Source organism: Aulostomus chinensis, chromosome 20 (genome assembly GCF_037954235.1).
Source record: "Aulostomus chinensis isolate RoL2024-O1b breed Wild chromosome 20, RoL_Achi_v1.0, whole genome shotgun sequence".
Classification (NCBI taxonomy): domain Eukaryota; kingdom Metazoa; phylum Chordata; class Actinopteri; order Syngnathiformes; family Aulostomidae; genus Aulostomus; species Aulostomus chinensis.
The window spans coordinates 11,079,690-11,103,235 of NC_141339.1; the positions used below are offsets into that span (position 1 = coordinate 11,079,690).

Here is a 23,546-nt window from a genome sequence, read left to right on the forward strand (position 1 = left end):
AATCAGTTAAAGCAATACTTCCACCACAAAGTGTTTTTTGCCTTTCAAGTACTCACAAATAGATCTCTTGAGCTCACAAAGATGTTTTTTTTTTCTTCCTGCATGACTTCTTTCTAACTCTTGAAAGCAGAAAGAGCCAACCACGTATATTTAGCTTGAAGCTAATGGCAAATGATGGCTTACAGCAGGTAAACTACAAACAAAAAAAACATACATTTAAAAACTCTGAAACGAATCATCTGGTATAAGCCATTAAGCTGTATGTACAATAATCCACAAACACCACTTTAAGCAAAACAAAACAAAACAAAACAAAACAAAGCAACCAATAAGCCTTCAGGTTAGGCACTCATTCACCGTAGCACCAAAAATGACCAGCTGGCAAATTCAACTGAACCAACTCTCTCAACTTGCGCTACTTCATGGTAGTATGTAATAGTTGTTTTTTTCATAGTAATTGTAGACTACTGTGGACTGGAACTGGATAGATAGAATGTAAATCCAACTAGACACGTTTGAGGTGTTTTTAAACGAACGTTTTTGGACATTTTTGTTGTTGGTAGCTTTCATTTAGCAATAGCTTCAAGCTAAATATACATGGCCGGCTCTGTCTGCATTCTAGTGTCACATAGAACCGATGCATGAGGGACAAAATGTCTTTGTGAGCTCAGTACATCCATTTGTAGGTAACTGATCAGGAAAAACACAGACTGGGTGAAGTTTCATTTTAAATACAGTGGCTGTCATATTATGTTGTGAATGTAAACAGGTGAACTCGTGAATAGAATCGAGGCAATGAAGCTGTTCTGTTTGCTCGCGGCGGCCAAACACCCTACTTAAATTTTTCATCCTTGTGTAAATCCAGCACACCAAACAAAGCTGCAAATACAAGATAATTATGCCACGTTGTCAATATGGCCACTAGTTTGTTTAGTTTGAGTCTAAAATCCTGTAAAGCGGAAGCTGGCTCAAGATTAGACACTGAAACACTCCAGTAAAAACACAACACAACAACATGGACATGTATATCAATGTGTACTTTGAACAAAGTCAGTGGCCACTGGGAGAGTCTCAGATGCACCAAAAATTATTTTTGCTCACGTTGATAATGCAGCCTGAAAACCAGAAGTGCTCAGAATTGTTCTGGGATTAGACATCTACATAGACTGGATGTTATCAATCACCTCCCGCAGTGTGGGGTGACAGGTGGAAGAGCAGAATAGATGATAATGCCAACTTTGCTCTAAATAAATAGAGGAGTTTCTGTTTCATGGTGGCATTATCTCATTTCAATCTAACCGTGACTATCAGATGCAAGAAAAAACAAAGGAGTATTCATGTGTATTTACAGCCAAGACACTGTATTAAGAGCCTTTCTGTCTCTCTCTGCACCCTGACTTGATCCCTAGCCAGGGAATTTGGTGAATCTGAGGCAAAGTGATCCTCGCAGTGGCAGTGTGACCATCTGCTAGACCGCTAAAGAGCAGCATCTGTACTATGTATAGGGCCTGGCCTGCAGCAGGAGGAGGTAAGGAAGTGTTGGGTGGCTCCTTCACCCAGCTCCCAAGCAGGAACTTGACCTAGCCCTCTCCCAGTTCAACCCCACCCGTCCTTACAACCCCCTCTACTCTATCAGAACCTGCAGCTTCAACTTCTCTACTCAAGCATAACGCACGCTATGATGAGAGCTTTCCTTGAATGACCGCTGAATAGGGTGCTGCTTTGAACAGACCTTCACTATTTCCCACTGTTGTTTGATTTGCCTCCTTCTCTATTTTGTTCACTAAGCTGCCGGCCCCCTACGTGCTTTAACAGACAGCGACAGGTGTGCGTGTGCAGTCCAGTGCATCCACCAGTCGAAACTTGAGAAGTCCCGATGGTCCGGAGTGCCAAATAAACTCCCACAACTCGCCCGCCACTGCCACCAATGTGAACTTGAGAAAAGGTGAATCTGTTCAATCCCTCAGCGCTGCTATTTTGACCCGCGTGCTTTGCACATGCTCAGTAGAGTTAAGCAGGCAAACTTTGGTTGAAAAACAACTGCGGTTAAAATTTTAGGGGGAATCAATAAAATTCCAGCAAATTTGTCTCCTTGTTCACACTGTCTGAGAGTGTGGAGTGTGTGACCACTCAGGAGTCATGTTTCTCATAAATGTCAGGCAGGGTGCTAAGTACAGGTTGAGCTACATGTTTTTAGTGAAGCTTAGCTAACAGCATGGAGAGCAAAGAGGATACCGCGTAGATGAGTGAGAAGTAAAGCCTGATAAATTGAGACTATACAAACATGAGACTATGACAAAGCAGTTGAATAAATGCTCCACTTTCACCTCAATATATTGATTCAGTAACAAAAAACAGAATTGGATATTCAAATTACTGTGCAAACTTCCCCACCAAATATGCATCATATTTACTCCTTTATCACTACGGCTTTGATAAGGGATCTGTCTTCTATGTCCAATTTAATCAGTATTGGCTTGAATGGCATGCAAAAAAAAAAAAGTAATGACTACAGGATGTATCCTGCCAAAGTACAGTAAATTTATTGTAGATTTGGTCTCAGTGGTTCAATAGGATCTAATGAGTAGAGCCAAAGACCCACAGTGGCTCTGATTAATGCACAGGACATGCCAGGTCCAGCTCCAGTCTGTCATCTGTCTATTAATCAGATCAAATACAAACAAAATCAATCAATATGGTCAGCTACCCTGCAAAAAAGCAGCAGCGCAAAAAAGCACCACTGGGCCGCATTTGCAGTCGTTTTCGATAAAAACCAGACCAAGCTTAGATCCATGTTTCACTAAAAAGCCCAAGTAGGCTCTTTCAGGCACAGTTAAGCCACATTAGTAAATGATCTTCAGTTATAGTACTTTTTCATATTCATGATTATTGCAAGAGAAACACATTTTTTAAAATGTTATGGTCGCACACTAGTGTTGCGCAAGTTTCTACCATGAAATAGACGTCAAACGTATCTTGACCTCCAAACTTTTTGCTACGCGGGTAGTCAAGGGCGTCATCCATCATATCTCATAGAATTACAGTGCTTGATGACATACTCCAAGATATTCTCATATCCATTTAAATATCTAAAAAGTACTTCATCAATACACAATTGGATGGCCAGCAGAGTTCAGCAGTAGATATTAGAGAGCAAAGATGCTATCAACGCTATGCCATCACAGTCACACATGTGCAAGTGTGCCATCATTGCGTCATGGCTTAAAATTTATAGTGCACCGCGTATCTCGGCTCTATTTTCATAAAGAGAAACATGATTGAAGCAACAAGAGGCAAAGACAGATTTACACTACAGCAGACTGCTGTGGATCACAGACTCCAAGATTTATATGCTGTTCATATAACAAATTGAAATTTCTTGGCTTAATTTGTATGCATATTGCTTTCGAGCAGCTGCAAATAATATAAGGCCCCCATGCGTGCAAGGCCGAGACGCCCGCCTAAGCAGAAGCACTGAGTAGAAGCAGAAGCCAGAGGGGAGCAGGGACGGGACAGAGCCACTCTGATGTCTCTAATCCTGTCTGATGAGACTGAGAGGACAATGTAGTGGGGTGTGAAGGGTTGCGGATGTACGTCTGTGGCTTTAGACAGAAACACATAGATCACATGAAGAGAAGACATTGTCCTCTACTCAACTTGAGCCTTCATTTCCCTCTCTGAACTCGCCTAAGCAATCAGTTGCTGTAACCATGTTTGCTGCGAGTGGCGTCTGATTTAATAGAATTACTTTTGATCTCAAGTCAAAAAGACCAAGAAGAAAGAAAAAAAAACGACTGTGATAAGACAAGCACTTTGGTTTCTAAATAATCAGATGGATGGATTTAGTGATGAGTCAACCGAGGATGTGACACGAGATAAATTCGAGCAGCACTTAAGTAGCAGTCAGTGACAAGGTAAACCTCTCCTCCTGAAAGGGCTGGAAATGGTTTCCAGCTCCATCAAGCTACCAAGTGTCATCCCAGATCACAGTTGCCGTGGACGACTGCACAAAGCAAATAGAAAGTGGTGTTTCTAGGATGTCTGCAAGCTTTTTGAAAAACTAAAGATCAGTGAATTGTTAGCAAAATGACAAGTAGAATCGTCTTCTCCTACGGTGAAACATCCCTAAATCCTATCTTGTCAGAAAATAATTTAGATTCTACCGGTAGCTCAAACAAAGGATTATTTCTTTACTCTAATCATAAAATAAAATGGGTGCTGAAGAGATGAATAACCTCCTATGCCCTTTAGCAAGGCATTCAGCAGCCGACAGCAAACAGAGCTCTTCAGCAGGCATCATGTGGGCAGCTTGCAGCTGTAAATACCTCTGACTTTGTCACTATATAGCAATGTCATTTTACAGCATGTCGTCCCTTCGACAGTGGAAACAACACAGACACCACCTTTTAAATTGGTAAAGCATATTTTACAACAAGATGTCGGTCTTGAAAGATGTTGACCTGTGGTTTTCTTTTTTCTTTTTTAACAGACAACCCAATAAGCGATGCTTGGGGTCATTTAGAAACGGTGTTGATACACAGTTTGTCCGGCACTCTAACTGAAGTCAAGAATTATAACAAATGTTTACACTCTTTTACTGACACTGGAACAAAATTCCAGTTTCAAAGAAGCTCTAGGAGTCATATTGGGATAGAACCTCAAAGTTGTGGCAACGGTAACTGTGCGTATGCTGCTTGGTGCTCCACTACTGTATCTGACATACTCCTGCTCATCCTGCCTGGACAACTACAACAACAACCAATTGCAAACACATCTGTTTACCCATGCAACTCTGATTTAGAACATTTCGGTGTAATCATGTGCCAGGAAATGACAGTTAAGAAATAACTGTGTTGGGTCAAGGCATTTGGAGTTAGTAATTTAAACAAAGTATTGATTTTTCTTCCGGAATTTTCTACAGTCATATGAAGTATTGAGAGACAATTACTATTTCAAGCCTGCAGCTGAAGACAAGTCTTTGACCACAACCTGGCTGAAGTGTCCTGCCACTTTTATAATTCATGGCAATTTCAGAAGTCTTCAACATTGGTCTACGGTTAAAGAAACAGAATAATTCAAGAGATCAGACGGCCCTCTCTCAGGCAAGTGTCCCAGACTTTTTCTCCGGGGATACACAATTTCACCTATGACCTTTTCAAAAAAATTCTATATTCCAGTCAAATCCATTTCCTTTAACCAATGCAAAACTAACATCATTTAATACAGTGTAAATTCAAATCCGATTCCGGAAAGGTCAACCTGCAACTTGTGTCAAAAAATCGACAGTGATTATCAGTGGCACTGCTTACATGGAAGGCAAATTCCAATATTAACACTGTTAATACTCTGAAAAAGACAATGCCATGTAAATAGCAGTTTCTGACGACCTTAAAGTGAAATAAGGTCATAGTCTGAGAAAGCAATATTCAGATTAAAACATGGAGTTTTCCTATCTCGTCACATTATTGAAGCGTGTTAATCACACTTTGAATCCCAACGCTAGTTTCGCAGCATTTTTAGGGCACAAACAGCCATGAAATGGCTTTTAGCTTCCAGTGAGTATTAAAAACTTGGCTCTAGGCGCAATTTGTTGCACTAGCAGCAAGAAAACACTCAAAATATACTTGTCATGATGTGACAGAAAGAATTTCGGGTCAAATTCCGGACTTAAACTCCAATGCAGAATGCAGGGATGTAATGTCATCAGTCAGTAGCTGGACTTTGCCTTGTATCATGTCACAGAGTACAAGAGGTTTATTCTAAAAGCAGTTTGTGTTAACGCCGTAATTACAGAACTGATTTCCATATTAACGTAGCAAGTCAGTCTATTATGAAGCTAATCAGGGCCAACCCTGGACTAAACCCCAACCACCGCATTAACAAATGAAAAAGGATTGAACTGTGAAGGTGCCGCCACTTTCAAGGTTGCACAAATGACAGAGATGGTGGCCGTCTTGCTGTCCTTCAGTATGGACGACTAGAGACACAACGCTGCCAGAAAACACTGTTGTTTTGCTGTTCCAGCCAACTCAGTCAATTCAGAGGAAATCCTCCCTATTCAATTTAGATCAAGCAGGGGGAAGTTCACCTGAGGTAGTGGGACAAGCTGCCTCCCTCTTTCCAACTCTCATTGAAGAGGCAAACTTTCCACTGGCATCAACCGGGCTAATATGAATGTGTAGATTTTATTACAGCCATGGCGCTCCTCGCCCCGATAATCCAGCTTGACCCGGCACAGACAGCGTATGATTGACATATCTGGAGTAGATTTTTTTAATGTAAATATATTCTATAGTAAAACTCCACCTGCAATGCTTTTGCAACTAGATTTACATGCCTAAATAATATCAGCTTTTAGCAGCAAACTACAAGTACTCTGGGGCTCAAACTAAGACATAGTACTCTAAGCACAAGTTTCTGGTACAGAAAATGTCAGCTCAGGTGACTTTGGTACTCAGTGTTTGTATATAACTCCTACAACATTCAGTACCGAAAGCACATTTGCAGGAAGTTGTTGTTAATGTGCTGTATGTAAAAATAATCTGAATGTAGGCCAGCATTTTGTGACCGTTCTTCGTTACTTCAGTGTATCTGAGTTGAAATTGTGATACTGTCACATTTCAAATCAATCTGCCGATTGACAACCTGGACCCAACCTCATCAATAGTTCACAAAATATTGGCGCCAACCTCTCTAGCCATCCACATGCATGAAAAGGTGATAATTGGTGCCATCTTTAAGAGGTATGGTTTAACCTACTCCAAAACACACTGGGAGAAAAATCCTCTGCATTTATAATCATGTAAGCTAAGCACGTATGGGTTTGTGCTGCTCTCATTTGTTTACTTGACAATTTCTTGTTCCTTCACAACATTTTCTTTGTTCCACCTCAAAGTCTTGTGACACCGTCCATTAATTTGATGAATTAAGCCGTGTGTGGTTTCTGTCATTTGATTTCTAAATCCTACTTTATCCATATAAAACTGGTGTTTAAGTGTTACAGGTCTGTCCCAGCTGAAGCAGAGCTGTGGTGTGTTTTTGTGCCAGGGGAGCTGAGCTCTATGTGCTGTGAAAGCATCATCTTTAAAAAGGCTAAATTTAAACCCCCCGAGTCTTCACCTTGGTATGCAGAGAGCTTCCAGTACAACATAAACTCCAAATAAGCCCAGAGGGGCAAGAGTGGACTGCAAACCCTGATGACCAGAACTGAGCTCACCTGGACAACCCAGCTGAAAATTTTCTGAACAGGAATAAAGCCTATATCTGAAAAGGGGTTCAGAATTGTTCAGAAAGTTGCAACTTTTTGCCTACTAGACAAAAAAAAGCACTTGTGATAAAACAATTAGACCATTACCTGGTGCGGACTGCACCTGCTGTTCATCATATAGCCAAGTCATATGAGACAATTTACACAAGAATACGTTAAAAGTAGCTATGCGCCTTACAAAAAAAATAATTCACAGAAATCATGTTCCAAAATATACCTCATAATTACCTGTAGTTGGCCAATTCTTGCAGCTAGGCTGACTGAGCTGACAAGCTAATGTTAGCTTGCTAACAATAACAGCATGACAAGAGAACTTAAACCACTGTGGAATTACCAGAACTGTAATTAACATATCTGACTGGAATTTCATCAAAGTGGTGATGATGTCCTTTAATAATAAGGTTGCATTTTAAATTAAAAAAAAAAAATGAAAGACCATAACTCAAATGGAAAAAAGTGATGCTAGTTGACTGAAATTAAAAAAAAAAAAAAAGATATTTCAAATTCACTAAGTATTAACTCCATCCAGCCTCGCCTTCAGGTGAGAGGCGGGGTTCACCCTGGACAGGTCACCAGTCCATCACAGGACCAACACATAGAGACAGACAACCATTCACACTCACAGTCACGCCTACGGTCAATTTAGAGTATCAATCAGCCTCGTCCCCTCTTGATGTCTTTGGACTGTGGGAGGAAGCTGGAGTACCAGAGAGAACCCACACAGGAACAGGGAGAACATGGAGACTCACACAGAAAGATCCTGTGCTTGAGCCAGGACTCGAACCAGGAACCTTCTTGTTGTGAGGCGACAGTGCTGACCACTGCACCACTGTACTAACTAACAAACTTAAATACATGAAACTAATGCTAATGCTTTCATTTACAATAAAACCACTTTTTCTGGTTCTACTATACAATTTGGCTCCAGAAATAGTTACGTATATAAGTTTTGCAACAGCTCAAGATTCCTGTTTATGACTCTGAGGTTAGAAAGTAGTCGTTTCAATCCATGTAAATGTATCAGCACAGCAAGCTAAAACATCTACAAGATTCAATTTACTGGCAGTGGATTGATGGATAGCTGGTACAGATCAAGTGTAGTTACAAGATATTCACCTGACAACAGCTGTGCCCTCACTGTCATTTCAGTCCAGGAATTTTTTTTTTTCTTTCCAAAGCAACACAGTATAACCTTTCACAGTACATCAGGTATAAAGATGTAATTAATCTAATTAATTAGCATCCAGTTCTATTTAGTATGTCACAGTGGTTCTGGTGAGGCTTCCCTGGCCAAACAAAATGGAGCAGGGCTCTAATTAATGCTATCAATTACACCTGTGTTTCCTCCGCAATGACATGTCAAAATGGCTGCTGTGAAAAGGGACTATCATTATGCAAAGATACAGCAGTAAAAAACTGGCACACCATTACTGGATGAGACTCAAACCACCACGATCACTTCTCATAATAACCCACTTGGCTGTCTACTGATCTTTTTGTGAAGGTAAAACCAGCAGCAGCACTTGGCTGCTGCAAAAATGAACACAGCGAATAAACAAGCCTTGTCTCAGCTTCATCTTGAGAGAACTAAACCACAAGCATTTCAGTATTTTATTAGAAATCTCTGGAGAGTTTACCGGCTGTCCATGAAAAGTACATTTTGAGCAAGCGCAAAACTTTTTTAAAAAAACTGTCTTTTTTTTTTTTTTACACATCTTCAAACAGAAAGAAAGTTAACCCTAAAAATATTACAGGTCTTCACCTTCCAGGGGATGTTTAACCTCGATTTGCTCACTTGCTTTTGACTGCTGTTTGCTTTGATGGAGATGCTCATCACTGTAAATGTTCCCAACATTACACATCAACAGGAGGGCGAGACTGTGTCCGTGTTGGCATCGAATCACAATATTTAGGCCTCTGTCACCACCTGAGAGAAGCATCGTATGCCAGTTACACCCGTTTGGATTACACGCTGACTGTAGATGGTTAGAGGCCCGCTGGCAGCAATTTATTCATTTTAAAGAAAGTTGGAGCACAAGTTGGACTTTTCTCACTCTTCCTGATGCAGGGCTTTCTCACCAGTGTGTAGCATGGGGGTCTCGCCTGCCTAACGTTAATGTCTAGATACACCCGCGCTACAGTTCTCTAATCTTCAAACGCTGTCTCACACAGAAATACATCAGGATACAGCAGTTAAACGTGCTCAAAATCAAATTCAAGCTGTTTTAAATTGATAAAATATTTTATAAACAGCAAGACGTTTACATTAAAGATTTTCAGTATCTAGGATTTAGGTGTTATCATGGTAGAAATTATTTTAATTCTCAAAGGTAAGACTCCAGCTTTTATGTTGAAAAAAAGCTAGTTTCAATTATATCAAAGCTTCTTTTTTTCCCACAGGACACAAAAAAAATCAATTTTCTGCGTCATTTTAGCTCATAATAATAACAATATTTTTTAACAACACAGGAGTTTCTGAGTCAATTTCTTTACCATGAAAATTGTCTTTTACATCAAAACATATAAAAGCTTCATTTTTCACTTACAATGAATCTGTTTTGGTAGAATAATATAAACTGTCAATAATAATATAATAATAATACCTTGGTTTTTCCTGAGTCAAGTTTTATACCGTGAGAATTTCACAAACTTGCAACCTTACCGGTGACTAATTAAGACGTCAAGAAAGACCCGCCGCGTCTGTGGAAGACATTCAAGTCGTATACAGGCTTATACCAAGATGTTCAACAGATTTAATGCAGTGTATTCCAATTAGCACTCTTATTTTAGGATGTCCTGCGAGGGCATGTTTCTCTCACCAGTGAGGTTTGATAACAAGACTCAGTAGACTCCTAGGGGAAGCCCCCCCAACCCCCACCCCCCACCCCCCACCCCGCTTCTCAAATAGCTGTTGTCATCAGATAACCAAGATGCCATTGTGACAGAAGAATCTGAGAGACATGGGTCAGCATATCGCTGGCATCACAAATAGGAGGAGCTGTTAAGTACAGAGCCCCCCCCACCCCTGCCCACCCTCCCATCTGCCTGTCACTAACAGCCAGCCAAGACTCCATGGGCTTACATAAATAAACACATAATATATATAGGCCTAAATATACATACGTATGTAATTCTACTGGATGGGTGTTAGTGCATTGTACTGAAAGGTGTCACGCCCCTCTTATGTAGGGTAGCTCCAGCACAACCCTACAGAATGTATCCCAACAGGAGAGCAGACGCTACTGCAGCTGGCTAATAAACATGGACGTCAACGGACAGACAATTAAAAAACAATTAAGACACTGTAGCTGGAGAAAATGCTGATTGATTAGTTAATTATTCATTGCAAATTACCCCTGATGTGGAATTGTCAAAGTTTTAAATGACCGTATCATAAAATTATAATGAGAGCGCTTTTTTTTTTTTTTTTTTTCCCTGTTTTAATTGAATCTCCCCCAAAACTTTAACAGGTTCTTCCCTGGCCCGTCGTACACCCTGAGCCCTTTACTGAAATACCGCCGAATCATTTTTTCACAATCTTGCTAAATGGAAGACAAATGCCACCGAAAGTCTATACTACATCCACTGCATCCATGGGTTTTGAACTTCAAAATGTGAAGATGAGAGGTTTTGTTCATTCAGGCTGTAAAATAAGTTTCATTTCGACCAACTTTCCAAAACAGCATCTTGACCCTTTTTCAGTACAAACACTTCGTCATTTCTTAAAAGCTAGCAGCACAGTTTTAGGTTGTCCCCCCCCCCCCCCCCCAAACATCACAAGCAGCAACTGATTCCCATTCAATTCAAGGTTAAATAAAAAAAAATTATATATATATATATATTTATATATACTATATATATAAACACACACACACAAAGTTGAGTTAGAATATGCAAACAAACACTGAGTGTGTGTTAGTGGTTGTAGGTGTTGCATTGTGCATTGTGATGATGCAAGTGTTGCACAATTCAAACAACACGTTGGTAATCTGTGTGATGCATCAGTCAACCACACTAGATCAAGAGCGTGGGAGGAGATTTCTACTGGGACTTGAAATAAGTGGAGACCATTGACTGCCTGAACAAAATACATCAATATTTCTAAAAAAAAAAACAAAAAAAAACAAAAGAGTAGTAGTTTCAAATGGTAGATGGAGAGGCTAAAACTAGCAGCGGCACGATTGGGCAACAACATATTCCGACTGTTACGAAATGAGGCAATTCCTGGTGATAAGAAACAGTGACCAGAGACATACTGGGGTCTCATGGTGGGGTTAGAGTATAAAATAACACAAACAATAATTAGAGGGCAAAGGGCTATTCAGATCAGTTCTAACTTGCCTCACATTCATACGGATGAGCAGATTTGAATACAAAAACTACATTCTTCTGTGTGTTCAGCATGGCTTTTTAAAAGTTGGGATTCGTGATAATACCAGCAGATGTTGGGATTTTTAATACACAGGTTGAGGTCCCAAGAGCAGCTCAACCAGATGTTTTGCTCAGGTCTCTTTTTTTTCTGATATTGAGGAAACAATGCTTTTCAACAAGTTTTTCAAACTTCAACTCAAATTCACAATGTTTAAATGTGTTTGTCAGTATTTATAAGATATGAATGTCATATTAACTTGTTGATATACAGAGAATATCAACAGCAAGAAATATCAGCCACGGGTTTAAGTAGCTGTAAATTATCAGCCTATCAAAATCCAATATCCTGGTTCCCTTCATTAGCGCTTGCGCTTAACAATTGGGCATCCCTGCTGTGTCATATCCACCCCTGCGCTCCACACCCCGTGAGGCAAGAGAGAGGGTTGACAGATATTCCCACCACACCAACATACAAGCTGTCATATCATTTACAAGGATAACTGCTGTCCTCTGCATGCCCACATCGAGCAGCGACACCGTAAGCAATCTGCGTCAAACAACTAAAATAGTCATTGCACAAGGTGTCCTGTGTGCGCGCACAACTTATCGAAACTATTCCGCCACAGCGAGACGGAATACACGCTTAATGAAGTCGAAATGGTCGGATTATTTAAAGAGACACGTGTGTTTTTGCTCGCAGGGTGAGGAATGGGAGGGAGCGTGTGTTGGGAAATGTTAAAGTCATTTTTGCCCTTGCACCTGCAAACGGGAGACTCATTGAGATTCCTCGCAGCAAGAGTCCTGACAGGTGCAACCTGCGGTAACTTCCAGAAAAAAAAGCACACAGGAGCAAAACAAAAAACAAAAAAACAACATATGTAACCACATGATATCATTTCAAACTTCACCCATCTGGTACTTCATTGCAAGAAATGATATGATTATAAAAATTTGCATTCCATTTACTTACAGTTCTCAAGAACTGGATCTCATCTTCCCCTTCTCCGCCCTCAGCCATGGCTGTGAAGGAGCCTGCTCAGACTCTGGAAGCCACCGCTGACTGCCGGCAGAAACGCGATGCTGTGCTCCTCAAGCCGATATTAGCATAGAGCTCATCCACAGCCATATAGGGAAACCCGCCATAGCCCCCCACCACCACCCTCCTCCTCGACTCTACCACCCACCCACCCATCCACAACCCCCTCCCTCCCTCCCTCCTCCATGTGCCTGGAGCAGCAACAGCAGCAGCAGCAGTGCGGAGCAGCGGGTGGACGGAGACCGGGCATCAGAGGACGCGCCTCCGGGGATACTGCTGCTGATTCTCCCGCCGATGATGGAGTCGGATACTTTTCACATTTTTTGTGATGAAATCCCTTCTGTCCGTTGAGTCAGCGGCTCATGATGATGCATGGACAGCAGTGGGAACGAATGTAAACTTATTATGGCTCTGTTCTGAATGGAGGACGAAAAATGACATAAATATCTATTAATAAATAGATGAAAAATTAGACATTTTGGTAATTGGGAATGGGCTATGTCTTTGTTTTCCTGTCCATGTATGCATTTGTACATTTATTTCGTATGGGAAACAGACTTAGTTAGCGGGCGCGCACACGCGCGCGCGCGCACACACACACACACACACTCACACACACGTTGATGTTACCTGGCAAGGTGCCAACCTACTCATCTGGAGCAATTAGGAGTTCATTCATTTTAAAGGAAATTTCACACAAGAATCAAACCAGCGTCCCCCAGGTTACCAGCAGCCCACTTTATGCCTACCGGCATTTATGCACTCGTGTGCTTTCCCAGCCTCCACATGTGTCTCTTCCACCAGACCATGCCCACATACACACGCACAGACGCAGATGTGAGTATCCTGTATGCGCACTTTTCCTGTTTTGGTGGAATCACACCAAAAGACGTTGGTTCTCCTTATTTTCTAATCTTTTTTTATTAGTACACTGCATGTCGCGCAATTAAATTCAGGGCCGATTTCTGGCATTTACATCCGCCTCTAATGCCTGCCAACTTGTCTATTTATGTGCTTGCTTACTCATTCACTAGCTGGTCTAATAGATGAACACAATGACAGGTTGTTGAGCTCACAGCTAATTCAGCTCAAATGGTCATCAGCAGTACTGGTATTTAAAACGAGAAGGTCATTTGGTTTATTCAGCCACACGTTGGTGCGGTTAATGTTAGACCAGGGGTGGTGATTTAATTTGATGTCAGTGTTAAAGGGTTAAACACGTTTGTGTATGGGGTTACTGCATGGCCAAGCCTTTAGTTTCCAGTTGAAAACATCAGGATCTACTTGAATAAAGTTCGATGAAGAGATTTTTTTTTTTAAGTGGAAATTGCAGTCAAAGCGTTCAGGTGTGTTTACAATCCCTCTGCAAAAAGTAGGGCGTAACCACGTCTGCTGCCATGGCATTGCTGGCATCTAGTGGCCGTCTGATAAACTACAAGTGTGTAGGCAACTGCAGGTCGAACTGAATGCATCCCACCTTTAATCATTGTAAATGGCAGCGAAGACATTTCTGCTTGATGTGACGTGATTTGCACCCCCCCCCCCCCCCACACACACACACACACACACATACAAAATTTTAAAATGTGCTTCTGGTCTTATTCCTACAGTGGAAAGTTTTAGCTTCACCGTGTAGAGTGATGTGTATAAAAGACGAGTGTCAATGGTCGAAATGTAAATTTTCTCTGTATTCATTGAAAATCAGATTTTGAAGAGGTGGGCCTAGGAGCAGGATTTGTGACATCACAAATATTTTCGAAGCCAATCCTGATCCAGTGTGCTGCAGATGTATTAGCAAAGTCCAAACTTCAAACTTCCAGGACTTTAAGTCTGTTTTTTTGTTTGGTTTTTGATTCGTTGCATTTGCAGCTGTTATGATATATTGTCTTGCAACTTCCCCTTTACTCTGTTGCGAAGCTTCAAATCGACACAAAAAAAAATACAAAATTTACTTCAACTGATTATGCTGGGCAGCCGTGCCTCCTGTACGATCTTCATTATTCATTTCGTAGCAGTTGTTACGGATCCTCTTGTTTTTCCAAACTGCCCCTTTCCGTATTGTTGTGATTCCAGTGACATTAACAGCTGTTTATTCTCTTTAAACCTCTGTAATCCATCAGAGACAGCTGGGCAGTGTGTCAGATTAGCCCGGTGCACGCACTCATGGTGTGCATCTCAGCTTGGAGCACAGATGGCCTGAAGAGACCAGGGTTAGTGGATTGCTAGAAGGCAGATGTGACTTCCATGTTTCAGGTTAATATTACCTCTTAATCACATCGAGCTGCTGTGTGTGGGATCATCCTTCACCCTTTCTGTGAATACCAGTTTCTAATTTTGTGTAGGATTTAACTCAATATTCTCCTGGAGAACAGGTTTTCTGCGGCTCCGGGTAGAAGACACTCTTTCTTTTTTGTTTTTCACTCATAGGTTGCAGTCAGCAGGATTAGTTTGATTTGTGTAAATCCTCATTGAGCCTGCCGTCTGTTTGTTTCTGTGCTCCCCTCACTACCTGTCAGCCTTCAGGGGATTAGCGGAAGTGATTTCTCTACTCAGTGTTGAGCCAATAGGAGGCTTCCCAATGCTGACCGACTACAGGGATCGGAGGGAGCTTCTGTCTAAGTGGGCAACAGGTTGTAAAGTGAATGTCTCTGCAAATGCAACAGAGTGGAATCTTGTTGCTGCATGAAGGTAAGTTCATGACCGCTTGAATGCATTTGTTCAGACGCTAAGTATGTGTATAGTTGATGTATAATTTCACTTTTTAAAGTGTAACATTTAATTTTATTCGTGGAAGTTTCTATCTTTTCATTTGATTATTCAGTACCACGTTACGATAATGCTCCCCTTATAAGGGATGATTATGCAGTTGTTAATACGTTATTACTTGCTTTGTAAATACTTCATAAACTGTTAATGAACAGTTGTATATGACTTATAAGCACATACTGATGCAGGGTCATTATTTGGCAAGATCAAGGCCTGTTATACTACTGTATTTTAAGAGGTAAAATAGCAATATCTGAGTGTCCATTTCACCCAGATCAATAAAACTGCAGTAGTGTGGCATACCATCATTTTGTCAAGTAGTGACCCTGCATTGATACATGGGTTATGTAGGTAATTTAAAATTGTTACTGAAGTGTTTACGATGCAATTTATAATGCACTTATAATCATTCGTTGATCTTTTAGAAGGAGAGAGTTATTGTAAAGTGGAACAATGACTCCTTTCAGTTACACAACAGAAGAACAATCCTATTCCCAGGCCTTAAGACATTAAATATCATGATGTAAAGCTGTCATTTGTCAGTGCCGCATTTGCTTGTGTCTGTGTGCATCATCTCAGGACTTTACACAAATGAATCCATTCCTGCTTTAAAGGATTCATCGCCTGTTTCATCCATACTCATCGAATGACATCATGAAGGACACTCACACCATCTTGAGCCTCTACATCCCCGTTAATGAGAGGAGCGCAGTGAGTCCGACCCTCTCCCTCTGCAGGAGCCCACCTTTCCCCTCTAATAAGCCTCCAGGCTACCAAAGAAGACTGACCTCAAACTCCAAGGAGGAGGGTCCAGTGGAGATGACACCGCTTGGTCAAGCAGACAAATTCGAGCTTGCTGACTTGAAAAAAACCCTCAAAGCTTTAGATGACTCGTCGGCGATACTCTGGCTGACGGAGTTGTTGCTGCTGTGCTCGGAGTGCAAGGCTTTCACGAATATGGGCAACCAACAGGGGATGAGGATTAAGCCAAATATCAGTAAGTGTGCAGAGAACTGGCAGACTTTACCAAAATCTCCCAGGATCCAGATACCTCGGAAGAGAAGGAGAAGAGCAGAGGGGCTGGATTACACTGGAACCCACCTGCATTATCTCCAGGTGGTTCCCAGGATGTCTGCAACGGCAAGAAGGCTGCAAACGTTGCGAATGACGACTACATTTGAGGAGTCACAAGAATTGGACTCTGAGGAGGAGGAGAGGCCTTTTGTTTGCACCCCTGCAGCCAGGAGAAAGAGAGTTATGAGGAAAGAAAGAAAAGAGAGCAGCTGTCCACCAGACTTAAAATCTGTGTGGAGAGAAAAGCTGCCTGGCCCTTGTTCTGCAGTTCCTACATATGTTCACCCTGACTCAGAAAGTGACCTCTCTGAATATGACAACTCCCCAACCAGTTTAGACCCAAATGGAATTGAAGACAGTACCAGAAAACCCCTAGGCTCTGAAATTGTTCAGGCAGCGAGCCAAAAACACAAGGAAAAGAACAAAGAAGGTGGTGAGGGAAAATTAGATGAGATGGGAACTGGAGGTGCTGCACAGCGAGTCATGGGCAAGATTGAAGAGGTGGAAGGCATTATACGACGGGTGAGTCTCACCAGTTCAGACTGGATGAGAGGATGCAGCGAAGGGGGAGACGGACCTCAGTCAATGAATGATGGATGTTTGGGTGTTGAGATCCCATCAGAGGAGCTGCAGCAACTCAGTTCCAATTCAAATTCGGAGACACAGGACACGATGGGTGATGACAGCAAACCTCTGCTGGTTGAAGAGTTTCGGGCTCTCGGTGAAGCTCTGAGTCACAGTCTTCACCAAGCCCTGAAAATGGAGGTCGAAAGAAAAGACTGGATGCCGTCAAAAAAAGCGCAGATAGAACTCAAGTCAAAGGCGAGTCTCTTGGACTCAACAAGAAGGCCTCTGAGTCCACACCTGCGTTCCTCCCCACCCTCAGTGTCAGCAGACGTAGAAAAGGCCCTCGCAACCTCTCCATCTGCCATCCTTGATGTTTCTCCCAGAACGTCCTTCAGCTTTGAAGGCACATCCCCCATCTTTTCACCTCTCCTCACATCTGGGACTCTGAAAAGTCAGCAAGAAGACAACTTGGTATGGAAAAGATCAGTAGAAGAGAGTTTGTTCCAGTGGGAGGCTAGAGGTTCGCCCGGAGGGACAGAAAACGGTCAGACGCACGTAGATTGGACGAACCAGAGATGGAGAGAAGACAATGAGACGTATACATACAGAAGCCTCAATGAGACAGAGGACAGTCAGGAGGATCTGCTGTGTTCAGGTAAAAATGTTACAAATACACAACAAAAAAACAGTAACTTTACAGCTATGTTGCATGATATTTTCATTTAAATGAACGCCCCTCATATCCAATCACACCAAAGTGGCTCCACAATGAAGTTCAGTTCCAGCAGGTAAATATATTCCTCTCAATTTCCAAAGCGTAAACTTCAACATTGGATATAAATCAACAAACTATCAATTCGCTTCATTGAAATGCCCCCCAAAAGTATTGGATTTCTGTGATATGTTTTTAAGATGAATATCATTTGTGTTGAGACTATTAGACATCATGAATTACTTAAAGGTCCTGCGATGGACTGGCGACCTGTCCAGGGTGAACCCCGCTTCTCACCCAAAGGCTGCTGGGATAGGCTCCAGCCCCCCCCACCCCGCAACCCTAAACAGGATAAACGGTAGAAAATGGATGGATGGATGGAATTTCTTAAACTCTAATTTCTTGAGGTGAAAAGGGGCAGAATTCCATTAATTAGATACAATATTTGAGTAAATATTTGTGAACCGTCGGAAAATTGCACCACTTTTTGTTTTGTTTTGGTTTTTTTTGCCAGTAATGAGATTGTACTTTTTAATTGTACTTCAAGATTTCATTTTCTAACAATTTCAGAGCTTTTCAGGGAAAGAAGCATGCAAATAAGGTTTCAAGAGTAAGTATCCTTGAAAGAGAAACCCCATTAGGCTGAAGTAAATATGAACTCATTATTAGTTGATTACTGGAAGCTTTACTTTCTATAATTGTCTTGCCTGAAGACAAGTTTGACCTCGCTTGTAAGCTGCTCCCTCAAGAATTTGAGAGAGAAATTTGGAACTCTTACACTCATTTTATTAACAAATGTTGCCTCTTGTTATGCATACTGTTAAGGGTACTTAAATTCAATTCAGTCATTTTTGCATATTAGTGATATGTTTTCTATCTCTTGATTTCTCCACTGAGGGACGAATTAAGGTTTATCTTAATTGTCTTAAAATCCAGCTTCTCCTGTAAAGAGTACTGTATACCTTCATCTTACCGGTTTTGTTATGCATCATTGTTAAGGGTATGTTGGACTGAGCAGGACAAAATACCTTTTTTTACAAGGTACAGCGTGTGTGCGCATGAAGGCATAACATTGGTGTTTAGTAGTTGCTCAGTGAAGCAAAGAGAAAAGGAAGTGTGGAGGACTTTAAAGGTGGAACAAGCTGCCTCCTGACTCCCTGACCTCTCCTCCCGTGTCTGGTCTCATCCCCTCCTGTTCACAGTCTCACACACACACACACACACACACACACACACACACACACACACGCTTTTTCTCCTTGATCCCATCTCTCTCCACAGCTGGTGAAGCAGACGTGAAGGATGTGTGCTAGTCTGTAAATAATGACCCCTTGCTGATTTTGACGTTCTACTACATTTGTGTGTGTGTGTGTGTGTGTGTGTGCGCGTGCACATGCACGTGCGTGAGACAGAGAGAGAGAGAGAGACAGAGAGACAGAATGTGTGTGTGTGTATGTGTGTGTGTGTTTTCACTCAGGCGTGAAGCAATAGATGAGCACCTAATGTGGACACTGTGAATACACCAGATCGGCACTGACCTGAAAAAGCCTGAGTTTCTTCTCCAAGATATAAAAGAAATGTGTGTTTATGTCAAGACATGTCTCAGAGGAGACTGAGAATCAGCCGTGATGGATTTCTTTTTAAATCGGATGGATCAGCAAGTTCAGCAACTGTCACAAGCAGGCAGAAACAGTTGGGGAATATAAACACAACAGATGAAGAGCTGCATCGATATGAAAGGGATGCACTAATGTGATATAACACTGTGTATGATTTTGAAGTGGGCAGCAAGGTGGAGCATGAATCAGGCAAATGGTACTGTAATGGAAGCAGACAGGTTTACTACCTCCTTCACCCATAAAATGCATTTGTGGCGCCCAGTGTGATATTACCTAGTGCCAGAATGCACAAGCTGGAACAAAGGTGTTTTAAAAAAAATAATTGAAAGATAGAACTTCACATTTTAGTGTCCTTTATTGGTGACCAGTCAACAGCACACCTGTGCAATGATCCTGCTGATCCGCTCCTATGCTGATATGCCACAGCTGCCTGGTATCAGCTGAGATTGACTATAACTGAAGCAAACTGAGAACAAAAGCAAAAGAATGCATTTTTATAAAATGATCAATAGTCGTATATTTGGATATCTTGGGTTAGTATTCAGACCCATGGACGTGTGGTGCAGTGAGAATGTTCTGGGCTTTTCTTTGTGGAGTCTGCACGTGGGTTCTCTTCCTCCCACAGACCCCAAAATGCAGGTTTGTTTAACTGGAGACTTGAAATCAGCGCTAAATGTGCGTGTAAATGGGTATGTGTCTCTTTATGTGACTGTCTGGGAAGAAACAGTGAATTAATACCATCCATCCACCCATTTTCTTCCGCTTATCCTGTTCAGGGTCACAGGAGGGGGGGCTGGAGCGTATCCTTGCGGCTTTCAGGTGACGGGCAGGGTTCCCCCTGGACAGGTCACCAGTCCATCACAGGGCCAACACATAGAGACAGACAATCATTCACACTCACAGTCACACCTACAGTCAATTTAGAGTATCAATCAGCCGCGTCCCCTCTTGATGACTTTGGACTGTGGGAGGAAGCTGGAGTACCAGAGAGAACCCACACAGGAACAGGGAGAACATGGAGACTCCACACAGAAAGATCCTGTGCTGGAGCCGGGACCTGAACCCGGAACCTTGCTGCCGTGAATGAATACATGAAATTTAAAATCTGATTAAAAATGATCTGGGGTAATTCTTAAAATTAGAATGATTTGATCAACTTCATTAAAAAAATGCGAAGACATTTGACGTCAATAGATCTGAAGAATCACACCATCATCTCAGATTTAACAAGGTGGGGTAAGCTAAGTGATTAAAATTAGAGTTCAGGAGTTAAAAAGTGAAATGGTTTCATTGTTCATTTCTTAAGTTCCATTTTACGGCCTCACAGTGAAACTATGCAGTACCTAACAGACAAGATTTACTCCGGATAAGAGCACTATTTGTGTGTCTGCCTCTCCTCTGAGGCAGTGTGCACCTGCTGCATGTCATCAACAACTGCAGTGTTCATACAACACCCGGAATCATGGCTAACACTTCAGACTGTTACACATCATCGATGTGACCAGGTGTAAACAGCTCCCGAATCTGATTTTGATCTGAAATGTTCCTGTCGTATTCATTTCTTCTAGATGAGGCTCTGCAAAAACAGGAGGAGATCTGGCAGCAGGAGATCGAAGAGTCTCTTTCCTTCAGCAGTTCACTCTCTCACCCCTCCAGACCCAGACATGTCGACTTCTTACGCATCACTGCTACCGATGATGACATCATGGGATCCCCCACACCTATCCCCCCAGAGTTTAGGGTGAGTATTAGTGAGAAAAGGGGTTTTCGAATATCCAGACCTTCATGGAAAATCTGGGGCGTTCTTAAAACATTCTCTTTTGGTTATGAAAATCCTGTGGTGCGAAGTTCCCTCTGTAACAAGGTTCCTTATGGGTTCTTTAGTCTCTAGAGGATGTAAAGAAAAAAAAAAGAAGATTCTTTAAGGAGGAAAAAAGTTCCTAATTTATAAATTGTACCGAAAGTTCTAAGAATTTTCCTGCTTGTCTAAACACCTGAGGTGCCTACAGTTCTTCAATGGGTTGGGGGATGTTATTTGAGAGCCTTTCAGGGAACAGACTTTCTTGGAAAGTTTGCAGGACCTAAAGTGACACAGGAACCTTTACGGGGTGTTAATGTTCCTTTTTGGTCCTGTTCTTGTGTCACCCTTCCTTTAGTCAAGCAAAATGGCAGGATATTTTGCAAAACCCTCGTCAAGAAGATATCTTGATAACGTCAATTTTCTTCAAAAAAATGAAGTAAAGATTGCTCTGACTACTAAATTATGTCCTCCGTTGAGAAGTCCACATCGTGACCATCCTGAAACATTCAGGAAGCAGAAGAATGTGGCGTCCTTTCCACCAGCGGGGACGTTCTCCGAATGTAACAATGTCATGTCCACATTTTATGCTGAAATATGGTTCTCATCTGAATACTGCTGGTTCATCCTGACACTGACCTACATTTTCCAGTGGGTCCGGCAGTCTCTTTGACGTTTGAACTTCTCAGCGTCATGAAATCACCTCGTCGTGCACTGGTACGGGGTGACAAAGGAAGTCGTGTTCCTCGTGGTTACGTAACAGAAGGGATTTAAATGGAGTTCTGTAAGCGCTTTGTATGACCAACCTCTGTGGACACACATGACATGGTTTTAGACTCTTTTGTAAGAGTTTTGTTTTGACACATTGCATGAGAATTATCGCTTATGTATAGTACTTGACCGATAGACTCAAGGGCAGGGGTCACGCGGGGATTGAGAGGACACAGCAGTGGGATGTACAGATTACAGTCCAGGGTCAAAATATTGGTGTTCCTGTGACAAAAGAACGAAAACCACAAATGCAAGGGAAGAAAAACACAAGTAAACTCAGTGGCAACAATCATACAAAACAAACTAAAAGAGGGGAAATACTACATACAATGACTGATTACGAACAAGACACCTGTGTCCCCTCAATAGAGGAGTAAATATCTGTAATATTTACTTATTACAAAATGATAAAGGAAGTGAGAAAAGGAGTCCATCATTGAAGCATTCAGGTGACACAGATTATGATAATATTATAATTTACCCTGTAGCATCTTTATTGCTTCATGTTGTAAAACAGGACTAATAATATTACAATGAGTAGAAAAGTACAGCAATAAAACTTTGGGAGAAAAATTTTAAATAATTGTGGTAAAAATAAGTTTTGACAATGATTGTATTGGAAAGAATTATAAATATGAAGTCTTTAAAGGCAGCTAAAATCCATGCATCCATCCATTTTCTTCCGCTTATCCTGTAAAGGGTCATGGGGGGGGGGGGGGGGGGGGGGGGCTGGAGCCTATCCCAGCAGCCTTCAGGCGAGAGGCAGGGTTCACCCTGGACAGGTCACCAGTCCATCACAGGGCCAACACATAGAGACAGACAACCATTCACACTCACAGTCACACCTACGGTCAATTTAGAGTATCAATCAGCCTCGTCCCCTCTTGATGTCTTTGGACTGTGGGAGGAAGCTGGAGTACCAGAGAGAACCCACACAGGAACAGGGGGAACATGCAGACTCGCACAGAAAGATCCTGTGCTGGAGCTGGGACTCGAACCCAGAACCTTCTTGCTGTGAAGAGACAGTGCTGACCACTGCACCACCGTGCAGCCTGGCAGCTAAAATAGATGTGTCAATTTAGAATTATAACCTCACCCAAAAGCAAATACATAATGTTTTATGGTAGTAACTCCTTCAAGCTACCCAGTACAAAGACTAAATAAGGAAGTACCTTTTGTTTGAAACCGTACATAATTTAATCTTCTGACCAGAAAACAAACAAGACAGGATTTTTGTTCTGAAATGCTGATGTGAAATTTTACACGTTAACATCAGAGGGACAGCGATTTCTGTCGATCGACCCTTTTATTCATCTTAGTGTCCACTTATTTCTGTCACATTCTTTTAATGGCATCCAATCGTTCTTCACTCGCCGTCACTCTGCTGTACAGCATGTTTGTTCACTCCACCTCTAATGCTATTTCATAGAATGTTCAGGATATATTCCTATTATATAAACACGGCTTACATAAAGGCCTCGCTGTGGGAACATAAATGCACTTTACTGGTGTTGAAAAGATTAGCTAAGTTGCTGTTAAGGCGCCACAGGGTACAGCTACGTCTG

General features: G+C 41.8%; 1 protein-coding gene across 1 annotated transcript in view; it reads left to right on the forward strand.

The window, feature by feature from the left end:
• The first annotated feature begins 15,271 nt into the window (after positions 1-15,271).
• fmn1 (formin 1) overlaps positions 15,272-23,546 on the forward strand; it is a 30,714-nt gene continuing 22,439 nt past the window's right edge. Inside the window, exons 1-3 of the mRNA XM_086189843.1 lie at positions 15,272-15,362; positions 16,055-17,736; positions 20,981-21,153. Of these exons, the coding sequence (XP_086045969.1) occupies positions 16,095-17,736; positions 20,981-21,153 (1,815 nt within the window). The 5' untranslated portion in view covers positions 15,272-15,362; positions 16,055-16,094. The remainder of the gene's footprint in view (positions 15,363-16,054; positions 17,737-20,980; positions 21,154-23,546) is intronic.